Here is a 23,074-nt window from a genome sequence, read left to right as displayed (position 1 = left end):
TTCCTTATCTGCAAAATAGGCATATTATTACTTAACCTCTTCAGAGTGGTTGAATGTCTTAAATGAGATGACGGGTAGGAACTGCCTAGCACAAAGCCTGGGCTCCGTATGTACGGTGACTCTTATGATGATTAATTGCTAAGAAAAAGCGTGATGGGAGCCAGAAAGCATCCCCATCCCTGGATTCCCGGCTGTATTCAGTGGGGAACCACTGATAGTGACGACAGCTCACTGATGAGCCAGAATGGAGAAGCAAGTGGTCCCCCTTCCACTCCAGCTAAGGGGATGGCCTTAAACAGGCGCATCTCCCAAATGTGTGTTCACGGGAGCCTGGTGGAGCCAGTTCTTGATGGGAGAAATGTCACTTCAGTTGAGCCAGTGGGCCAGGCGAGTGGTTTCAAGGCTCCAGAGATGACTGCTCTCACGGACAGAACTGGGTGGAGACTTGAGAAGGAGCTGGAGAGCCATGGTCCTCAGGCACCTTTTCGGGTTAAACCGTTTCTTAAGCAAAAAATATCAAAGGATGGATTGTCCACCTCCCCAGTGTTGATCACCGCTGCAGGGGGTGGGGAGAAAGCACCCCCCCACACTGCTATTCTCCCCCTCAAGTTATCACCAGAACTGTGCTGCTTTGATAAGACAGCAGTCCACTGAGCAGGGGTCTGTACGGTATCAGGAGTTCTCAGCCCGGATCCGAAATGAGGCATATGTCGTCGGGTCTGAGCGCCAGCCTGGGGATCGTCTCCAGAAGCCAGGGGGTCCAGCGGCCAGGGTAGGGCTTCCCCAAGGCGGACCCTGGTCCTCGGCACCCCTCCTCCAATCTGGGGATGACGAGAAGATGGCGTTTACCCTCGAGGCCACCAGGCACGAGTGAGGTCACAGGCTGTTAAGCTGTGTAGTTGTCATGAACCCAGGGACACTGAGCCCCATTGTTTCTGCACAGATGTGGGGAGGGGGAGGGGAGGGATCGGGCCACGCTTGGATTCAGCTGCTGCTTGTTGGGGGCGCGGCAGTAGCCTCACCCAGGCCCCGGAACTCGTACCCTTCCCCGCTCCACACCCGGTGACGACTCCTGCCCAAGGGCCCCAGGCACAGCCCACACCCACACCCACACCCGAGAAGGGGTCAGAGCCCAGAACAGCAGCTTTGAGACAGGTTACGTCCTGACCTTTCACAAGGTGGGCTCCCCTGAAGGCTGTGGGAACAGACTCACATCTGTGACAAGGCTCTCACGCCACCTGTCGACCACCAACTAGACGGGACTCAACCAGTGAGTGACTCACCTAGGAGAGCACAGGCTGCGGACAGGCTCTGGCCCTCTGGCTAACCCAGCTGGGGACACAGAGGCCCCCTAAATGCCTGCAGACGGGCAGTTAAGTAAACCCCTTCCTCTCTCAGGGCCCTGCCTAGAATGAACGCGTGGGGCCCCGCTATCCCCACAGGTGACTTTGCATCTTATGAACACTTCAAGGCCCAGACTCTTACCATTCTCTTATTTATTTAAAAAGCACTTATTATAACCCCGTATACCCATGGCCGATATACAGAGAAGTCAGGCAAATATAACACAGCCTCTGCACTGTCCCAGTATGGTGGCCACCTCCCTCATGTGGCTATTTAAAACAATTTAAGTGGCTCCCATATCGGAGGGTGCAGATACGGAATATTCTGCGATCGTACAAGGTTGTATTGGACAGTACTGCTCTAGAAGATGTTCCTGTCACACTTATTTTTGTCTCCTAGGCCAAGATATCAAGTCAGACGGCTTCAGCATAGAGACCTGCAAAATCATGGTTGACATGCTCGACGTATCCTTTAATGGGCCCTGCAGGACAGAGGCTGGGAGAGTTTGAAACTTCACTCCAGGAAGATACAAACGCAGGCCTCCTCCCCTTCACAGCAGCCAGCTGTCCCTGCTGGCTGAGGGGTAGGACTGTTGTCAGCACCGACCTCCCTTGGTAGGGAAATTCGAGGGACTTCAGCTGAGGGAATGTGAGATGCCACAGGCTGAGGGGGTTCCTGCAGGAAATTCCCGACAGTACGCCCGCTGGGCAGCTTAGATGTGTTACCTCTAGGGACATAGTCCCTAAACCATGATACTCTTTTTTTTTTTTTTTTTTAATCTTTTTAAATTTTTGGCTGCATTGAGTCTTCGTTGCTGCGCGCGGGCTTTCTCTAGTTGCGGCGAGCAGGGGCTACTCTTCGTTGCGGTGCACGGGCTTCTCATTGCGGTGGTTCCTCTGGGCTGTAGGTGCACGGGCTTCAGTAGTTGCAGCCCGTGGGCTCAGTAGTTGTGGCTCGCGGGCTCTAGGCGCATGGGCTCAGTAGTTGTGGCGCACAGGCTTAGTTGCTCCGCAGCATGTGGGATCTTCCCGGACCGGGGTTCGAACCCGTGTCCCCTGCATTGGCAGACGGATTCTTAACCACTGTGCCACCAGAGAAGTCCCTACCATGATACTTCTGATGTGAATGCTTTCCCCAGTCATGATTTTCTTCCTGATTCATAAGATAGGGGCCCACCCTCCAAGAGCACTTCTCCTTGCTCTGGCTCCTTCCCAGGCCACCACCCAGCCCTGAGGCCGACTCATCATCCATCTGCTGTCCCTGCTGCTGAGAGGTGCTGGGCAAGGATGGCCTGGATGGCTTAAGCTTCTATGAAGTTTCATCTGCTGGGCTCATGGCACCTGCCGTGTAGCTCCCCTCACAAAAGGCCTCTTAGAAATAACGATACTCCCTAAATGGGCAAGGGCGCAGCCATTAGAAGCCACCTGAAGCCTCTGCATGTCCTCCAACAGCTCCTTCTTAGCAGGAATTGGGGCCAGCTGCATAGCACCCCCAGACCCGTCAGCACACAGAGTCGGGGGACCAGCAGGTCTCTATTGAGCCCTTCCACCAACCCTCAGAGGGAGGTCTAGCCAGTGTGAAGAGCAGGAAGAGGGTCCTTCTGCAAGGGCTCCTCGTGATCGAGCTGTGGTTACCAGGCTCTCCAGGGGAGAGGACAGACCAGGTGCACGGCCCACGTGAACCCAGACTCGGGGAGCTTTCCTTAACTGCAGGCAGTCGGATGGGAGTGGCAAGCTGGGTCTGAAGGAGTTCTACATTCTCTGGACCAAGATTCAGAAATACCAAGTAAGAGCCCAGGAGGGCCAGGCGGCAGGCGGGTGGATCTGTGTGGGCAACACGCCATGCACGTACTTTTGGGTGCAGCAGCTCTTTAGGACGGTGGAGGAGCATCTCCAAGCAGAGGGGATTGTACTCATAACGGAGCTCAGAATGGGTGAAGACAGGGCTGGGCAAATGCAAACAGGAAAAGCAAAGACTTTGCAAGTTCAGTGGTTTACTTCCTGCCTCATTGGCCGGAAACGGGGTCATCTAAAAGCCACCATCAAGTGTCCTGAAAAGGCCACGTAGCCCCTTGTAGTTTGGGTTTTTGACAGCTAAAGTACAAAAATGACAGAAGATAATAACAGGGGCTCATGTAGTTGGCTAGGTGATTTGATGGGCATATTTATAAACTAGCTCATGGAGAAAGGCAAATACCCTTTAAGGCAGGAACATGGGTGATGCTTCCAAGGCCAAACTCGAGGCATGGAGCTGGAAGAACTTCAGGCCCACTCGGCACACAGCACAGAGAGGGAACTTGCCACCTTTTGGGTCATAGTTTTCTAACTATTTTGCATGTTCCAGAAAATTTACCGGGAAATCGACGTGGACAGGTCCGGAACCATGAACTCCTATGAGATGCGGAAAGCATTAGAAGAAGCAGGTAACACCTCCTAACTGTATTTTCTTTCTTTTATCTGTAGAATATGTGAAAACTTATTCTATACGATACAAAGTTTGGTCAGCTATGAAATAGAGTAGGTGCTGGTTCAGTACAAACACAGCCTTTTCATTCGCCTTTTGAAGATTAATTGGTAAAATGAAATGGAGTCCAGGACGCTCTGCCCTCTAAGCCTTCTGGAATCTCAGTTTTCCTCCAAGGGCCCCAGCAGGTCGCAAGCAAAGCCAGTTTTCAGCAGACCCACACACCCTGCCCTCGTCCGTTCAGGTGCAGGGCTGGTCAGGCAGAAGTGGGATGTCCAGCTCCACCCTTGGGTGAGTCTTTAGCAGCACGTGATGTCAGTAAAAGGGACACCAGCTGTGGGAGACCAGCAGAGTGGGAGACTGGTGTGCTTAGGGGACAAATGTGACAATATAAGGTGGTCCATTTGTTGGGATGTAGTGCTGCAGCAGAGACCCCAAATAAGTGGTTTAAACAGGATACACCTTCCTCTCACATAACGATTCAAGCTCAAGCCGACCAAGGCCAGATGGTGTCTCCTGCTGTCAGGGACCCAGGCTCCTCCTCTCATACTGTGTCACCAGCCCTTAGATCGTCACCCGTATCTGCAGGACGGGGACGGCTTGTCACCACAACCACGTTCTAGCAGTGGGCTGACAGAAGGAGGGAAAGAGGGGCCCCTTGCCTTTAAGGGCACCTGTCACTCTGTACACAGATCCCAGTGCCAGGGCTTAGTCACAAGGCTTCAGAGGGCTGCCAGGGAAGCTGGGAAATGCAGCCTTGATTCTAGGCAGCCATGGCCTGTTAAAAATTCTACAACTATGGAAAAAGGGAGAATTAATATTAGTTTAGCATGAACAGTTTCTGCCACATACATCCAGGAAGAATCTAGTCTCCAAGGCGATTCAGAGTGAGACAAACAGAAAAGGAGATAGGATATGATAGCATGAGATAGCCTGACCATGAAAGTAGGAACAGGCAAGGAAAGTCTTACATGTTAGTAAGGAAACGGGACTTCCTGGTGGTCCAGTAGGTAGGACTCGGCGCTCCCAATGCAGGGGGTCTGGGTTCGATCCCTGGTCGGGGAACCAGATCTCACGTGCATGCCGCAACTAAGACCTGGTGCAGCCTAAATAAATAATAAATAAATATTAAAATGCAAAAAAAAAAAAGGAGAGAGGCAGGGTGGAGGTGAACAGTGTGGAAACAGAAACAGTGGCAGAAGGCACTGGCTTTGCAAAATAAAAAGTCTCCCAGCAGAGCAGCCAGGGGACCAAAGCAATTTTAACTGTCATCTGCCGGGTCCAGAGCCCATGAACAGAGCCCCAGGGTGCAATCGAACACTTGGCAATCGGTCTGCATGTTCATTTAACTGCAGGTTTCAAGATGCCCTGTCAGCTCCACCAAGTCATCGTTGCTCGGTTCGCAGATGACCAGCTCATCATCGATTTTGACAATTTTGTTAGGTGTTTGATTCGACTGGAAACACTATTCAGTAAGTGCCCTTTTGGGTAAAGGCCCATTTCAGCTCTCTCGGTACAAAAGCAGCCTGCCTTTCCCCACGGGTGAAACCACCTGAGCCAGAGACGTGTCTGTCCAGTTGAGAATGAAAATCCTTCTTTAATTTGGGGACAGAGGGAAGAAATCGTAACTTTTGACATTCAGTGAAATCAGCTGCCAGACTGGGGAAAAGGATAATGTGACCTCTTTGCAGCTCACTTATATGACATCCTGTTTCTGCCTCCACAGGGATATTTAAGCAGCTGGACCCCGAGGACACTGGCATGATCCAGCTTGACCTTATATCTGTAAGTCAGCAGCTTCCCAGCCCCTACTCCTAGGGGACGGAGGGGAGAAGGGCTGTTACTTGGGCGACAGAGATCTGTGGCTTTTGGTCTGTCAGGCTGTAAATTGTTGTAAGATCCCACCGTGCACCTCTGTTGGCAGTCATTTCCCAACTACCCATTGATTCTCGAGTCCAAGAAAACACCTGGTCCCTCCTCCCAGAAGCTTTGCCTTGAGAATAGCACAAGGTTAAAATAAGAAGAGGGTGGCCGCAGAATCCCTCTTAGAAAAATGAGCTGCTAATTAGCATGCATGGGAGAAGATGCTTATTATGCAAAGAAACCCTTTGGATGAAATTCAAGTGGGTCTTGGGAAGATCTGTCATTCTTAGATCTACTTAAAATACTTTCTGCACAAATTACTTTTCTCTACTTCCTCCACCTTTAAAATAAAATAACAATAGTAGATAAGCTTACCATATATAATGATTGTGCTCATGTGTCTGGAACCCCAGCAATGGGCACCTCTGAAACGATCATCGCTCGAAATTCAGCTGGTAGGCCAATTCCACAGAAAGCAAAGCGCAAAATGTTCTCTTGTCATCCGAAGACAGAAAGTTCTCTCACTTCAAAGAAGGAAGCCAGCTGGGGTTACTTTTCATCCTCACCCGGCTCCAGCTTGCATTTTCCTCTGTCCAAGGGGGAACTGAGCTTGGAGCAACACAGGCTACAGAGACTGGGGTTGGGTGGCCAGTGCTGAGTAGGAACGACCAAGTCCCAGGGACCAGAGAGGAACAGAGTCGTAAGAAGGACGAGGGTGAGGGACCGGCACCTCCTTCCACTGAATTTCAAACTCTGGAGGAAGCCAGCAACTAAAGAGCTCTTTCACTCGGTATTATGCATTTTAAAGTAACGTGAGCCAACTGTTCTGGTTCCAAAGAACACTAACTTGCTTAAAACTCTATGTTGCTGGAGCTTCCCTGGTGGCGCAGTGGTTGAGAGTCCACCTGCCGATGCAGGGGACGTGGGTTCGTGCCCCGGTCCGGGAAGGTCCCACATGCCGCGGAGCGGCTCGGCCCGTGAGTCATGGCCACTGAGCCTGTGCGTCCGGAGCCTGTGCTCCGCAACGGGAGAGGCCACAACAGTGAGAGGCCCGGGTACCGCAAAAAAAAAAAAAAACCTCTATGTAGCTCAGGAAATAACCCTCCCCTGAGACTGCACTCTAAGGTAGAGGCAATACAACTGGGACCTAAACATGCCACGTGTGCAGTTTGGGAAACTGTAGCCCCCTTTATCCTTCTGGCTGGAAATCTTACTCCTCCCCGGCTCCCACTATTTTCTGCGGCCAGCCTACTCAGACCATCCTCCCATTTCCTCTGAGAAACATCTGACCCACTGGCTTTCCTTCCTTTTTCTCAGCCTCGCCTTTCACAGGTCCCTGGAGTTCCCCACACTCCACTCTCTTTTTGCTGAGGCTGCAACAGAAGAAGACCTCTCCTTCAGTCTGCAGTGATGGTTAGCCTTGCCTGCAGGTTGCAGTCCTGGGGAGCTTCGCAAAAGTCCTGATGTCCAGGCCCATCCCAGACGAATTTCATTAGAGTCTGATTTAAAGTTCCCAGATTATTCCAGTAGAGAACCAAGGTTGAAAACCACTAATGTAAGGGCTATCCAAACTAACCTTTGATGTGACCCTGAGGCAGGGATACAGAAATGCTAAGTTTTCCAAGTTTCACGTTTCATGTGTTTCAGTCAACCCTGTAATACGATTCATGACCACCTGATTCAGATAACAGCTTTTTACGACCCTGAAAAAAGCTAGACTCTAGAAATCAGGTAGAAAAAATGTGGGTTAATACTCTGATATCGTAACCCTTGATCAGCTTTTCTCGTACAACAGTCAATCTTTCAGAATAGTCTATAGGTACTTAGATAGCCTTTTAATTTTAAGAATGCTCACTGAACTGATTTGTTTTTTTTCCTTCCCCACAGTGGCTGTGTTTTTCAGTACTTTGAAGTTATAACTAATCTGCCTGAAGACTTCTCATGAAAGAAGATCAGCCAAGGACTAAGTCTCCACAGAGAAACTTTTTATCTGGATCTTGAAATTATGGGAACATTTACTTAAACTGATGATTAGAGCTGAAAATGAGGATACTATCTACTTGAGAAAGCAGAACTTTCAGATATCAAAGTAAAAGATTTGCATATAATCATACTAAATGCAAGTGAGTCCCTTAACCCTTGAAAAACTTAGAGAAAACCTTCAATCTGTACATAGTATACACTTTACTTTTTACACACTTTCCTGTTTATAATAATATTAAATCAGGAAAAAATGCAGGGAGGTATTTAACAGCTGAGCTTAATTTAACATTCAGTCAACCTTAAAGGACACAAGGTCCTTGCGGGCAATATTTAAAGCAACTTTGAGTTTAAAAATACAGTTGTGACATGTACCAAAGAGCTGTCCAGGGATTACCATTTCCCTTGAGTAAAATGGAAAAATCTGATGCATCACGAAGGCATCTGAAGAGGCCAGGTTAGAAGCACATCTCTTATCATTTGGGTTAAATAAGAGACAGATTTTATATAAAATTGATTGGTTAACTGTGTCTGTCTCAAGTCCTTGCGCATGTCTGGTCTTATAAACTGAGCGTTAGGATACTGAAGGGACGCTCCTGTTGCTCAGCTGAAGTGATGACCCAAACCGGGGGTCCCGTCTGCAAGCCCACAGTGACAGAAGACAGCACAGCCATTCGCCGCCTGCCTCGAACCTTCCCAGACTTCACCGCTAGCGTTCGTGCACGGATCAGGGGGACCCCCGTGGAAACCACATGCACGGGTTTCCTGGCTTCACCCTGGGTAAATGCTAGCGACACTGTGCAAATACTGCCTTGTTGCCTTATCTTCTTCCAAATGTACTGTTCAATAAAGAGTCGCCCAGGCAATCCCACGTGGGTGCTGCTCTTCCTGGAGGGCGCAGCGGTGAGCACACCCAATCACACCCCGTCCCACTCTAGCCAGGCGCGCGCGCTCCCTCCGTAAATGCCGGTATTGAGAGGAAAGGGCGGCTGACCTCCATGTCGGTGTGGAACTATACAGCTTTCTAAAAATCCAATTCAGAAGCTTTGATAATTGGCCATAAAGTCAGCTCCAATTTCTACTGCTTCTTGGTCCCTTAAGGAGGTACCAGCAAGTTTGTGCTCTGCCCGCCACCTGCCTGTCCCTTTGGTGGAGGGAACAAGGGGGAGCCAGGAAGACATGCAGCTAAACCATGGTTGGCTGCGGGGATCCTCGAGGAATCGTAGACGGGAAAGATGTCAGGTGACTAGAGAGGCAAATGGCAGCCTACTATCTCATGACAAGATAGGAAGATGGGTTTCCCAGATTCAACTCGCAGGAGTTTAAGTTTTGCTGTTTGCGGAGCATCTCAGGGCCCAGAGGACGCGGGAACCAAGAACAGGCAGCACTTCCCCTGGCGGGGGCGGGGGGGTGGATTTTCTCCGTTCAGTAGAACCGGGTTTGGGAGGGCTGGATGCTCCCAGTGACACGGGATTGCTATGGGAGGGGCGGGGGCGGGGGGGTTGGCTGACCACTGGAAGGGGCGAGGAGGGTGCTAAGGCGGTTGAAATACAGGCGTGGTAGACATTGGGAGGGGGAGGGCAGGCAGGCTCCCCCAGCCCACCCAGGCTGCTCCAGACCTTTCCGACTCCCGGTGCACTTGGACCTGCCGCGCTGCCTGAAGTTGGAGTTCACTTCACTTTTAGTCACAGGATAAGAAATAATGCTTTAAAAAAAAGAAAAGATACGGTATATGCTTATCGTAGCAAATTTAGAAAAGATTTAAAAGAGAAGGGGAGAGGTTTCACGGGGGAAAAGAACCAGATGATAAAGTAAACCCCCCCCAAGACTTCTGCCCCGAGGAAGTCACCCTAATTTAATTCCCCATTGCTCCCTTCCCTCCAGTCCAGAAGAAAAGCCCTCCCCATCTCCGCTCTGAACTGCAGTCTCAGCCCATCCGCTGGCCCCTCTCTATCTTCACACTCTGTCAGGTGCCTTAGGCCTGCCACCTGGTAACACGCAGACCACCCGCCTCCTCCCCGCCTCCCCTCCCTCCTCCAGAGCCAGGCCTCCCCAGCAGCTACACCCCTGCATCTTCCTGTGACTCCTTTACCTTCTACGATCTGGCTAATGGCCTGACCACTCTCCTAAAACTGCTTTTGATGACCACCACTTACCTCCCAAAGCCAAAAGCTATGAACATGTATCTGCCATCACCCTCCCCGACTCTGGCTGCCGTCCCTGCCGTTCCCTCTCCCTCTCGGACACCCGCTCTGGCTGGCGTCCTGCTCGCCTGCCTCCCTGGCTGACTCCCGTACTACCCTGGTTAAAACCCCTCGGTGGCTCCACTGCCCTTAGGCTCCAAGCACAGCTAGAGTGTACACCCTACCCTCCTTAGCAGGGCGCATTCTCCAGTTGCTTTATCCCCACTTATTTTTTCAACAATCTAAAAATTCTGCTCCCATAAAGATGTGAGCACAGCATGATAATAACACAAGCGAAAGGCAGCCATACGTACAACACAAACAACTGGATGAATGACGTGGTGGAATACTACGCAGCCATTAAGAATCATGCATGTGATGCAATGTGAAGCATAAAACAGGACAATACAGAATTGCTTAAACAGTATGCTCTCAACTATGTGAAGAGAAAATCATAAGACTAGAAAGAAATAGGCCCGAATGTTAGTTATGGTTGCCTCCATAGTGGTCTTTTCCCCCCTTGCTTCATAACCTTTTTCTATACTTTTAAGGAGCTTTTTTTTTTTTTTCCGGCTGTGCCGCGTGGAGTCCTAATCACTGGACTGCCAGGGAATTCCCTATAGGGAGCTTTAATATACGGATATTCTGATAATAAAACAAGTTAAAAAACCCCAAAGGGGGCTTCCCTGGTGGCATAGTGGTTGAGAGTCCGCCTGCCGATGCAGGGGACACGGGTTCGTGCCCCGGTCCAGGAGGATCCCATATGCCACGGAGCGGCTGGGCCCGTGAGCCATAGCCGCTGAGCCTGCGCGTCCGGAGCCTGTGCTCCGCAACGGGAGAGGCCACAACAGTGAGAGGCCCACATACTGCAAAAAAAAACAAAAACAAAAAAAACCCCAAAGGGAGAATAAAAACAAATGATGCTCTAAGTTTCAGACTAAGGAAATAAAAGTGAGAATGATCACGTTTTCCCAATTTTCCCATCGTCCCTTTTCATACATTGGCACAATTTGTTGCAGGTCTCCAGGCACCTTCACGTATAGTCCTTAGTATGGTTTCTCTCGACCCCACCTCAGATTATACACACAAGGCTGAGTGTCCCCGGCAAGGTCACAGGATGGATGAGTAAGCGCACCAGCCCAGGATGAGAATCCATTGTTTTTTTTGGCTCCTTTGCTGCTGTAACATGTTAGCACAAACTTGGTGGCTTGAAGAACGCCCACCATCTCCCAGTTCCGTAGGTTAAAGTTCAACACCTCTCTTATTGGGTGACGCATTCTTGCTGGAGACTGGAGGAGGATCTGTTTCCAGGCCCGCTCATGTTGGCAGAATTCAGGTCCATGTCGTTGTAAAACCGCGGTCCCCGTTTCCTTGCCGGCTGTTAGCCAGGGGTTTCCTCAGTTTCCACGTTCCCTGGCTCATGACCCCTTCACCTTCAAAGCCAGCCATGGCAGGTCAAATCCCTTCACTTCAAATCTCGCTGTCCTCCCCTTCGGCCTCATCTCTCCTGCTTTGAAGGCCTCAAGCTGGGCCCCCCTGGGATGGGCCCAGGATAATCCCCCTATTGTCAGGTGAGTTGATTAGTAAATTTAATTTAAATCTCAAAAATCCTTCACGGCAGTACCTGGATTAGTGCTTGATTAAATAACCAGGTGTCTCAGTCTGCTCAAGCTGCTGTAACAAAATACCACAGGCTGTGTGGCTTAAATAACATTCTCATGATTCTGGAGGCTGGGAAGTCCATGATCAAGGTGCCAGCAGATTCAGTGTCTGGTGAGAATGGCAGCCTTCTTCAGGTATCCTCCCATGGTGCACTAGACTCTTCCTCTTACGAGGACACTAACGTCATCATGCAGACGCACCCTCAGGACCTCATCTAAACCTAACCACCTCCCAAAGGCCCCACCTCCAAATACCATCACATTGGGGGTCAGGGCTTCAACATGAATTTTAGGGGGACACAAACATTCAGTCCAGGGACTTCCCTGGTGGCGAAGTGGCTAAGAATCTACCTGCTAATGCAGGGGACACGGGTTCAATCCCTGGTCCGGGAAGATCCCACATGCGGCGGAGCAACTAAGCCTGTGCACAACTGCTGAGCCTGAGCTCTAGAGCCCACGAGCTACAACTACTGAGTCCACGCGCCGCAACTACTGAAGCCCGCGCGCCTAGAGCCCGTGCTCTGCAACAAGAGAAGCCACCTCAATAAGAAGTCCATGCTCCGCAACGAAGAGTAGCCCCCACTCGCCGCAACTAGAGAAAGCCCGCGCACAGCAACGTAGACCCAACGCAGCCAAAAATAAATAAATTTATTAAAAAAAAACAAAAACCGGGCCTCCCTGGTGGCGCAGTGGTTAAGAGTCCGCCTGCCGATGCAGGGGATACGGGTTCGTGCCCCGGTCTGGGAGGATCCCATATGCCGTGGAGCAGCTGGGCCCGTGAGCCATGGCCGCTGGGCCTGCGCATCCGGAGCCTGTGCTCCGCAACGGGAGAGGCCACAACAGTGAGAGGCCCGCATACCGCAAAAAGAAAAAAAAAAAAAAAAAAAACCATTCAGTCCATAGCACCACAGGACAGGAATATGAGGGGCTGGAGAGGCATCTTTAGAATTCTGTCTACCACACAGGTCTTCGGATGTTTCATCCACGTTGTCACTACTTCTGCATTGCTCTGAAAGGCATCGTATGTTCTGTCATTCATCTATCTTCCTTTTTTGGTAGAAGTTAGCTACTCATAAAAATGTATAAGGAAAAGTGACCATTGGTTTTTTTCACCTGTATCTTCTATTAAATGAAACAGTTTCACTAAGCAAAATGAGTTCCCCCAAAATTCACAAACTTGGTAACATATTAATAAAACGACGTGCAGACTGTGTCTACGTAAGTTTTCATCCCATAAATGTGTATAACTCTATGAAGAATCTGAAATAAAATGAGGACACTGAAACAGCCTATCAGAAGCTCCAGGTAAAGGTAAAAGTTTCTAGCACCATGGCCTCTAGGATCTTTAAAAAACGTCTTAATTCTACAACAAAGACCGCCACAAAACTCACAAATTGCAAAACTGAGCAAAGAAATACTTACGTTTAATCACATGGCTGGTAAAAAAAAAAATTCTTATTATTTTTAAGCAGGGTACGATATTCCAATGGCTTAGGAACGTTAAACAAGGCTGTGAACATGACATAAAAAACTAAAGCCAGTAAAAAGCTTAGAGTCAAAAAGTTTACCTTTATTACAATTGTTTTTAAAGTCAGCTATGATCTTGACAAATATCATGGGTAAGTCTATATAGCAAGTCTCTAATTTCTGAGATACAAAAGACAATAAATATAGATTCAAACTTCGGCCTAAAAACAAGAGTCTAAATCTAATTACCTGTAGTGTAGTGTGGTTTCAACATTTTGAATACATGACGCTACAAGAACTCATACCATAAAGTTATTGCTCACTGACAGCCAACAAACAGTTCTTCACGGACGACACACAAGTGTGCGGCACCTTCGAGCCTCCAAGTGAGTCCCCCGTGGGTCTGCTGGTGCTGGGGGACAATCCGAGATGGCACCATGATGGCACTGCTCCTTCTGGGGGGAGGACAGGGACGGGGGCAGGCAGTGAAAAACGCCCATTTAAGCAGGCCATGAAGCTGATCTCCCAGTAGCCCAATAAGTGGTCCCATTTCTTGCAGAGAACAGGACGGTCACCGTGTATCTTTCGGAGTGTGACACAGAGTACCTGTATCCAGCCCAGACTGGTCAGCTTCCTGACAAGCTCCGTTCATTCCATCGTGCTGGGCATCCTCCACCAGCAGTGACTGCTCCAAGCCTTCATTTGCTTCCAGAGCCCGTTCTTCATTGCTTTCAAGTTAGTTTGTCATTAAAATAAGTCTTACAAAACTTTTGCCACAAACAATCATATTATTTCTTCTTATTGGTAACAGATTAATTCTTCATTAACTAAAAGTGTGCAAAGTTTCAAGCCAAGCTCCTTTGTCTTGGTTTAATTCTTGGGTATAACTGTAAAGAAGAATTTTAAAAACATTTATATACTGCACAGACGTGGGAGTATAACACATTTTCAAGAAATATGGGGGGTAGGGACGGGTGCTGATGTCACAGGAAAGAAATTAAACCAAAGGAAGAACTCTCTGCCATGTGAAACACCCAGAGCTGCCCAAAGATTCATATTTACCAACTCCTGCACAAAGGACATTCAAAGGTCACAGGGGTTCCCTCAACAGGGACAACGCCATGGTGCAGTGATATAAAATCCATGATGCGGGCTTCCCTGGTGGTGCAGTGGTTGAGAGTCCGCCTGCCGATGCAGGGGACACGGGTTCGTGCCCCGGTCCGGGAAGATCCCACATGCCGCGGAGCGGCTGGGCCCGTGAGCCATGGCCGCTGAGCCTGCACGTCCGGAGCCTGTGCTCCGCAACGGGAGAGGCCACAACAGTGAGAGGCCCGTGTACCGAAAGAAAAAAAAAAAAAATCCAGGATGCTCTGAGCATTAACTCCATCTACACAGCCTACTGAACTGTAAATCAAGTCCAACAAGGACCACAAAGGACTAGAGGTGACTTGCAATACGCTATAAGCTCCAATGCTGGGAGCTTCCATTCCAAGGGAAAAGATAAGAGGTTAAAAAGTCTCTATTTTAACTTTATTCACAATGGACGTCACACGGTGTCATGGGACTTGAGGCTATCAGGAACCAAATACCACAGACTAAAAGTCTACAGATTTGAGAAAGGATAAGTGGAGTTTTTTGCTTTAGGATTTGGTGGTTTTGTGTTTTCCATAACAAGAGCGGGCAAGGAGAGTGTTCATGAAGCCACGAGCAAGTCAAACTAGTCACTCAACTGGCAAACAGAACAAAGCCCTTCCTCCTGCCCCTCCCCTAGACAAAGGGGAAAAAAGGTTTACTGAAGGAAAGTCAAGTCAGACTTCAGCCAAAACTGAAAAGTTAACCGAGGGATCAATGTGATATCAAGGGTTGTTTTTCTCTGTGAGGAAAGATATTTTAGCCAATATAATTTTCTACACTTGTATGTGAGCCTCTGACTAAAACATTTACGCAATTTCCTTTTTTAAAAAAAACCTCAAAAGGAACCCAAAGAAGTTGTGTAGAGGCCACTTCTACCCAGGAAAGATCTCCAAAGAACCGAGAATATTTAAATGTCCGATTAAAATGAAAATCTTCAATCCAGTCCACTGATTCCAGAACCTCTGAAAGCAACACAGGAAGCAGAGCCTGGTCTCTGACCAGCTGCTTCCACACTCGGGAACAAATCATTCTCCCCATGTTTCATTCACCACTGGACCTCTTTGTCAGAAAATTAAGTTAAGACTCAAATAAGCAACTACTTCTAAGAGGTAGAGCTTTTCCCAGATAAGAAATTACAAAAAGTAGAAGTAAGTGCCTGTCTGCTCTTGATGTTCATTAAAGAAGGAAAGCGGCTGCACGCAAGAGATTATGCTTCTCTGGCGCTAGAGGCTTTGTAGAAGCAAACAGGAGGGCTCGAAAGAGAACTACCTTTACGTTTCTACTTTCATCTGGTACTTGGAAAGATTTTTTTAACAGGCTCCATGGCTTAATTGTTTTTTTCAGTTTCACTACTCTTTATTATTTATAGTATGATCACACGAATGAATATTGTCCAAACCCCAAATGCTTATCTAATAGTAAATTTTGCTACCAGGAAGACAGCAGTCAGGATATATGATGTCATTTATACTGCACATCAAACCACAAAGGAGAAGAGTCAGGAGGAGGAGATACAGGCCAGAATCCAAGCTCCAGGTCCCAACACCGGGGTCATTTTAACGAGCTCCACAGAGAGTAATGTCCGGACAGCGGGATGACCCCAGACAGAGCCCTGGTTCAGGGCCTCGAGTGGGACAGAAGCTCTCTGCGGGCACAGACCATGTCTGACATGTGTGACAGCTGATGACAATACAGTGAAAGTATCTCCCATTTGTTGTATATTAGACTCTGTCTAACTATACTAGCCGTTCCCTGAAAATACTCCCCCCACCAAGAATGTCTGCCCACTGACAGCAGTCCCTTCAGGCTAATATAGACATGTTATTGGATTACATGTGCTGATATGATTTGGCTATTTTCTTGGTTTTTATGAAACTTAAAATCCAATGGTAGAGAAAGAACAAAGAATCTTGTCTCTGGTGCCCCGTTCAAGCTCCCTAGCAGATTCGGAAATTCTGACTTAAACAAATCCAGGGACTTCCCTGGTGACGCAGTGGTTAAGAATCCACCTGCCAATGCAGGGCCCTGGTTCGAGCCCTGGTCCGGGAAGATCCCACATGCCGCAGAGCAACTAGGCCCGTGCGCCACAACTACTGAGCCTGCGCTCTAGAGCCCGCGAGCCACAGCTACGGAGCCCACGCGCCACAACTACTGAAGCTCACGCGCCTAGTGCTCCACAACAAGAGAAGCCACTGCAATGAGAAGCCCGTGTACCGCAACAAAGAGTAGCCCCCACTTGCCCGAACTAGAGAAAAGCCCGCACACAGCAACAAAGACCCAATGCAGCCAAAAATAAATAAATAACATAAAATAGATACCACATTAAAGAAATAAAAATTGTTTTAAAAAAAGCATCCTTCACTTACTCCCAGCAAATTGCGTGGAACGTATCCCTCCTTGTCATTCAGGCGGGCCCACCACCATTCAATCTCATCTTCATCTTCCCTGCGGATGATTGTCATGCAGTCTCCTTCTTTCATGGGCAGCTCGTCGTCATTCTGAGGTTCATAGTCCCAAAGGGCATAAATGACCCCTTTATTCATTATGCCCATCTTCTCCTGAACTCCTGAAGTCATATAAGATACAGAACAGAATACATGTAACTCAGAGGATACCACGCTCAGAACCTGTAACTCGATAAAACCAAATGAGAAGAAATGGGGACCTGCTGGAATGGTAGAACTACTACATTAAACATTCAATAAATAAACTTCCCGGGGCCAGGGGGAGCAGAGGAAGGCCAGCCGTGGAGAGGGAACACATAAGAGACAAGGTAACATACGCTGTCATCTCTAAACCAGCTCTAAAAACTAACCAACACCTTATAAGCAGCTCTCAAAACTTCTCTTACTCAAAATACAAAACGATTACAAACCCAGGAATAAAAAAAGAACTGTTCCAGTCTAGGATATTAAAAAAGTTAATGAAACATCTGTCCAGTTTTAGCCTATTCACTAAGTGTAATGACCAAGGAACTCTGGAATCATTTTTGTTCTGTACCTAAAACTTAAAGCAGACAGAGAAAAATGACCAGAGCGTTGTGCCTATTAAAGTGGTCTCTATCAATTTCCAAATAGGGAAAGATAAAAGAAAACAAATTTTAAAATGTTAGAATACAGAAATATGGCCAAGTATATTAGACAGGATATAAAAGTCCACATATAGTCAACTCTAAAATGATGAGAATCAGAATTCTAAAAGATATTGAAATCCACAAACTGGGGAAGGAAAAACAATCCCCAAATGTCCACTTCTTACCAGAGTTAGTAACAGATTTGCAAATGAACTACGGCTTTAGGTTTTACCTTTCCCCATTTATACCTTCCTATCCTATAAGGCGACGCTAATAAGCAGTCACAATCATCAACGGGCAGGCAACATGGGGAAAGGGGAGGAAGAATTAGACAACAATGTCCTGAGCAAGTCAGAGGTCATTATCATTGTCACCTTTTTAGAAAAGCCAGGAAAATACCTGCTTGCCTGTGAACAGCTGGCTTTCTCAACTTTTGCGAACCTAAATTATTATGAACTTATTTTTCCTGTGTCAATTAATATGACGTAGCACACACAACCTCTCACTCTGGGCAAAACAAGAAATTATATCGTTCTTTTCCAAAAGAAGCCTCTGCGTATCTAAATGGTCAGGTTTCTACTCATGGGGACAAGTAAATTTCCAACTTTCAAGTTATACTTGATATAACTGTAATTCCACCAAGTTTTAAAGCACGCCAGACTCGTTATCTCTTTGGGATCAGAATGGTGCACTCCACATAACAACTTGAGTCTCATTTCCAGGAAACCAATAGGCATGGAAGGCAATTTCTCATTACTTTGCTATTTACCAAACTAAGAGTTATGAATCAACAATTTTCAAAAGTTTCTGAGGGTCCTAAAAACATGCTCCATCTCACTGGCTGTTTGGGAAATGCAAACTAAAGGCACAATGAGACAGGATTCCAAATCCACCAAAGGTCAAAGAGAACACAGAGCAAAAGGTACTCTCTGCTTGACGTTCATTCCTGTGACCTGGCTATTCTACTGCTAGAGAGACACCAGAAGATGAGGACAAAAATGGTGGCCGAAGCCATGTTTATAAGTGAATGCATGAATGAATAAATAAATAAAGGAAATAACCCAACATCTGCCAAAAGTAGAATGGAAAGATAAATTGTAGTAGAGTCCCAAAATGGAACAGTAGCACAGTGAAAAGAAACAACAGCTACAGGCAACAACACAGATGCATCTCAAAAACTATGGTGAATGAAAAACGCAAGCCACAGAATCACCCGTGTGGTTTATTTTATATAAACGTCAAAAACGGGCAGAACTAAACAATTTCAGTTGTAGGATTCATACAGAGGTGACATACCTCTTTTTATAAATTCAAGGGGGCAGTCACCACAGATGTGACAGGAGCTACATCAGGGCAGGGCCCCTGCTGACGGCAGACAGAGCTCATGTTCTGTTTCCCAAGCTGGATACCTGGATGTTTCACTGTGTTAATCTAGTATCATCATTACTTAAACGGCACATCTATGTCAGAAATGCTCACGGTATCCACGATATATTTCATAAATTTAAAAAATCTCTGATCAAATGTCCCTAAATGTTTTTAAAAAAATCATATCCCATACTTACATATAGCTCGATTGCCAAATACGTTTAATGTAACAAAATACATATTAATATAACATACTGACTTCAAAATGATGTAGAGTTCAGAACATAAACAGAGAGTGATCATAAGTATCAACGATAAAACCGAAGAGCTGAGAGATGAAGAAGAGAACCTGCGGGCTGTGGTTCTCCCTCTGACCCGTCTCCCTTCTCTCCGAGAGCCTGAAAACAGGCCTAGAGAGAGACTTGGAAAACAGTCAGAGAAGACGTTTCACCTCAGGCATCTTTCCATGCCTGATGCTTGAGTGGTCTGGGGTCCTGGGACGTACCTCCTCATTTGTCTCTGTCATTTCCCCTTCTCCATTTCTCTCAAGCCAGACTAAAAAGAAACATTAACCTCAACTTCTAAGACTTGTAAATAAAAAAAATTTTCCTTGTAAACAACAGTGCCAATCAACATATATCCGTCTAAAACTTCAAGTCCTTTTTTCTCTAGGGACAGAGCTGATGGGATGCATCAGAATCATAAACGCAAAAACAAGAGAACAAAAGAGTCAAAAAAATCAGTCCTAAAATATGGTGTTGCCTTTCTTTTCCTCTGCGACAAGTCTGATTTAGCAGGAAAACCTGGATCTGTGGATTCTTATTCCAACCCTGCATTTCTCTTGATCATCTTGGGGTGGGGGGGTTCTGTTTACTTATTTGCACAGATACAGCATCACTCGCTAAGTACTGAAGTCTTACTAGAGGATATTTCGATGGTCAAAAGCTATTAACCCCGCTAGGTCCAAGGCTGCATCACTGTCTTTTGTCTCTGAAGATGTCCCTGATAACAGCCGCTTCTAGGCACACACAAAAGCTGCATTCATGTTTGTGATCGAGGCTGCCCTATCTTCAATGCCCAGGACTATGTACAACACAAAATGCTTTCCCAAATAATAAAAACCCTTTGGAACGATCCCCTAGAGATAAAGGATAAATGAATGCAGTAATCAGTGCACGTAAATCGAATTGTTCCGTACCGTAAAGAAACTGCGAGCACTGGGTGTAGCCTTCCTCCGTTTCCTCACATTTATCAGCAGCCGTCTGCATGTCACTGTAGGTCATGGCAAACACAGCGGCTCCGGACTCCACCAAAAACTTACACACCTGGACGCTGTTACAGGACGCAGCGCAATGCAGCGGGGTCCTGTGGACAAGGACACAGCAAGGGCTGGGGGTGCCTTCCTACACGGGACGACACCTGCTGCAACACGGCATCCGCAGGGAGAGCTCTCCAGCCTGTCACCCACCAGGCCCTTTCTCCTGAAAACCACTCTCACAGATTTTAAAAAATGAGTCAAACATAGATGCTTGAGCCCATCTGAGAATTCCAGCCACAAAGAAAAATGTCGGGACGGCACTGGGGCCAGGGCAGCACCATGGGTGAGAGGGATCAAGGACATGAGTGAAAGGACATGCAATTTGTATACTGATCTAAAGCAGGATAGAATAATATATTTAGTTCCATGTTCTGGGGCATCCAGCCTGATTATTTCCGCCAGGATGGAGGACATAACATCTCTAAGTAATAGGCCTCCCCTCAAAACACGTGCCTGTAAATGTCCCTTTATCACCACCAATTTTGAAGGAATTAAGTTGCACATAAAGAACTACCTTTACCCAACATTTTTTTAATCCTAATTCAATTTTAATTGGAAAAAAAATTGCCAATTCAGGGTGTCCCTGGTGGCGCAGTGGTTGAGAGCCCGACTGCCGAGGCAGGGGAAATGGGTTCGTGCCCTGGTCCGGGAAGATCTCACATGCCACGGAGCAGCTAGGCCCATGAGCCATGGCCGCTGGGCCTGCACGTCCGGAGCCTGTGCTCCGCAAAGGGAGAGGCCACAACAGTGAGAGGCCCGCGTAGAGCAAAAAAAAAAAAAAAAAAAACCATTGCCAATTCAATTCAGACCAGAAAAATGACTGGAAAATACACATTTCAATCTATATTAGCAACTGGTTAGCAGGAACTTAGGAATACCACGACGAAGAATCTTCTCCACCATCTCAAATGTTTTATAATGTATTATAAATGACTCCAGATTCATGGTAAAGGTGGAAGAGCTGGGACCACTGCCCAAACTCAGAAGATGGGCTGGAGGATGTTAATCAAGCCCTGAAGTACATGAGATTTCTTTACCCTTTTCTTCCCTCCCCTTTTCGTGTTATTCCACTTGGGTCTTTCACAAAAGAAATTTATTTCCCACCCCCCACATCCCAAACACTATCACTAATAAGTTGGTGAATATTACTACAGACTTTTTAATTTTTTTAATAGTAAAAAATTATACATAATCTAAACTCCCAATATTAGGAAACAAAGACATTGTGACACATTAAGAATTCGTTCTGCTTATGTTGTAAAGGTAAGCTAAAAAAGTAGGCATAGGCTTCCATGGTGGCGCAGTGGTTGAGAGTCCGCCTGCCGATGCAGGGGACACGGGTTCGTGCCCCGATCCCGGAAGATCCCACATGCCGCGGAGCGGCTGGGCCCGCGAGCCATGGCCGCGGAGCCTGTGTGTCCGGAGCCTGTGCTCCGCAACGGGAGAGGCCACAGCAGTGAGAGGTCCGCGTACAGCAAAAAAAAAAAAAAAAAAAAAAAAAAAAAAAGTAGGCATAAAAAAGGCAAATACTGTTTGTTATCACTTATATGTAGAAAATGAAAAATAAAACAAATGAATGAAGAGAACAAAACATGCAGACTCACAGATGCAGAGAACAAATCAGCGGTTACCAGTGGGGAAAGCCAAGCGAGGAAGGGATCAAGACAGGGATCGGGGACTAAGAGGTACAAACTATTATGTATAAAATAAATAAGCTACAGGATATTTTGTACAGCACAGGGAATGTAGCCAATATTTTAATAACTTTAAATGGAGTATAATCTATAAAAATTTTGACCCTGTGTTATACACCTGAAACTAGTATAATACTGTAACTCACCTATACCTCAACTAAAAAAAAAACCTATTGAGAGCTAAACTAAAAAATATATATAGGCATAAAAAATTATATATATACACATACATAAATGAACTTGAAGGAAATATATTAAAATATTGATGGTGTTTACTTCTGGATTGTAGGATACAAATGGCTTGTTTTTCTCTTATTTCTCTATTTTGTATGTTTTCCACAATGGGCTCACATTACTTTTATAAATACAATTTTTTTAAAGTGCAACCAAAAATGCTTCTCCAAGAATTATTTATAACAAACAAAGAACTGGAAAGCAATCTAAACGTCTAGCAAGAAGGAGACAGCCACAATGAATGAGTCACAGCCATGTGGTGAGAGATGAGGCTTTTTCAAACCTATGCATATGGGTGTCTGCAACTTATATGTGTATACATGTAAATTTGATATTACAATTATTTCCATAATTAAAATACTTGCGTAAATATAGTATGATTATAACTTAAAAACTTTTTTCATATAGAAAGAAGTAAATCTTTCCTAGGAATCATTATTAATCATTAAATCATAATTTAATTAATAATCATAATCATTAAATCATTATCCTAGGAATAATAACATTCGTCATTTACAATAATATCTCCTGGGTTTTAGCCACACACCAGTTCCACAAGATGCTCCATGAAAAATGGATTCCACGGTCAAAAATATTGGGAGAAGTTTACAAATTATAATCCCCTCTTAGACACACAGTAGTTTCAGGGAGGTGGGGGGACCCTGCTTAAATCAGCATTTCTCATATTCACTGAAGCATGCCAATGAACTGTGTACCACTTTGGGACATTTCTTATTTTTATTATTTAACTACGAAACTTCTGAAACTCCATCTGGGAAACTCCCTGGCGGTCCAGTGGTTAGGACTCTAAACTCTCACTGCCAAGGGCCCAAGTTCAATCTCTGGTTGGGGAACTATGATCCCATAAGCCATGCAGTGTGGCCGAAAAAAAATTTTTTATATAAAAAAATAAAATAAAACTCCATCTGCTTCCAGAGTGGGAGTGAGATGACTATTACATGAAGACATATTAATTCCTTAAAAATGTCTCCCACGTCTCTCCTTCTAGATTACAAGCAGCATGAGGGCATGCACTGACATACTTCTTCCCTTCTAACAGCGTCTACAACACTGCTCATCTGTTGCCTATGCAGCAGATACAATTGAAGTCTGAGTGGAGTTTAAAAGAAAACCTTACCATCCATCACTGTCAGCAGCATTGACATTTACACCAAACTGTACCAGGAATTTAACAATTTCTGTGTGTCCTGCACACACGGCGTTGTGAAGAGCTGTGATACCTTCATCATTAGGCAGGCTTGGGTCATCAACCTGTGACATCAATAAGAACA

The 23,074-nt window shown here is 46.4% G+C and overlaps 2 protein-coding genes across 4 annotated transcripts in view; one reads left to right on the top strand and one right to left on the bottom strand.

Moving 5' to 3' along the window:
• The window catches only part of CAPN2 (calpain 2), a 54,072-nt gene extending 45,556 nt beyond the window's left edge, over positions 1–8,516 (top strand). Inside the window, exons 16-21 of the mRNA XM_060091389.1 lie at positions 1,744–1,808; positions 3,061–3,129; positions 3,688–3,766; positions 5,163–5,279; positions 5,534–5,592; positions 7,558–8,516. Coding sequence (XP_059947372.1) covers positions 1,744–1,808; positions 3,061–3,129; positions 3,688–3,766; positions 5,163–5,279; positions 5,534–5,592; positions 7,558–7,581 — 413 coding nt within the window. The 3' untranslated portion in view covers positions 7,582–8,516. The remainder of the gene's footprint in view (positions 1–1,743; positions 1,809–3,060; positions 3,130–3,687; positions 3,767–5,162; positions 5,280–5,533; positions 5,593–7,557) is intronic.
• A 4,514-nt stretch (positions 8,517–13,030) lies between these two features.
• Positions 13,031–23,074, bottom strand: part of TP53BP2 (tumor protein p53 binding protein 2) — a 193,791-nt gene continuing 183,747 nt past the window's right edge. For all 3 annotated transcript variants that reach the window (XM_060091386.1, XM_060091387.1, XM_060091385.1), the window contains 4 exons: positions 22,921–23,054; positions 19,735–19,901; positions 16,462–16,661; positions 13,031–13,848 (listed from right to left, as the gene is read on the bottom strand). In XM_060091386.1, the coding sequence (XP_059947369.1) occupies positions 13,807–13,848; positions 16,462–16,661; positions 19,735–19,901; positions 22,921–23,054 (543 nt within the window). In that variant the 3' untranslated portion in view covers positions 13,031–13,806. The remainder of the gene's footprint in view (positions 13,849–16,461; positions 16,662–19,734; positions 19,902–22,920; positions 23,055–23,074) is intronic.

The sequence above is a fragment of the Mesoplodon densirostris genome, chromosome 2 (genome assembly GCF_025265405.1).
Source record: "Mesoplodon densirostris isolate mMesDen1 chromosome 2, mMesDen1 primary haplotype, whole genome shotgun sequence".
NCBI lineage: Eukaryota > Metazoa > Chordata > Mammalia > Artiodactyla > Ziphiidae > Mesoplodon > Mesoplodon densirostris.
This window is presented reverse-complemented; position numbering and strand designations above follow the sequence as displayed.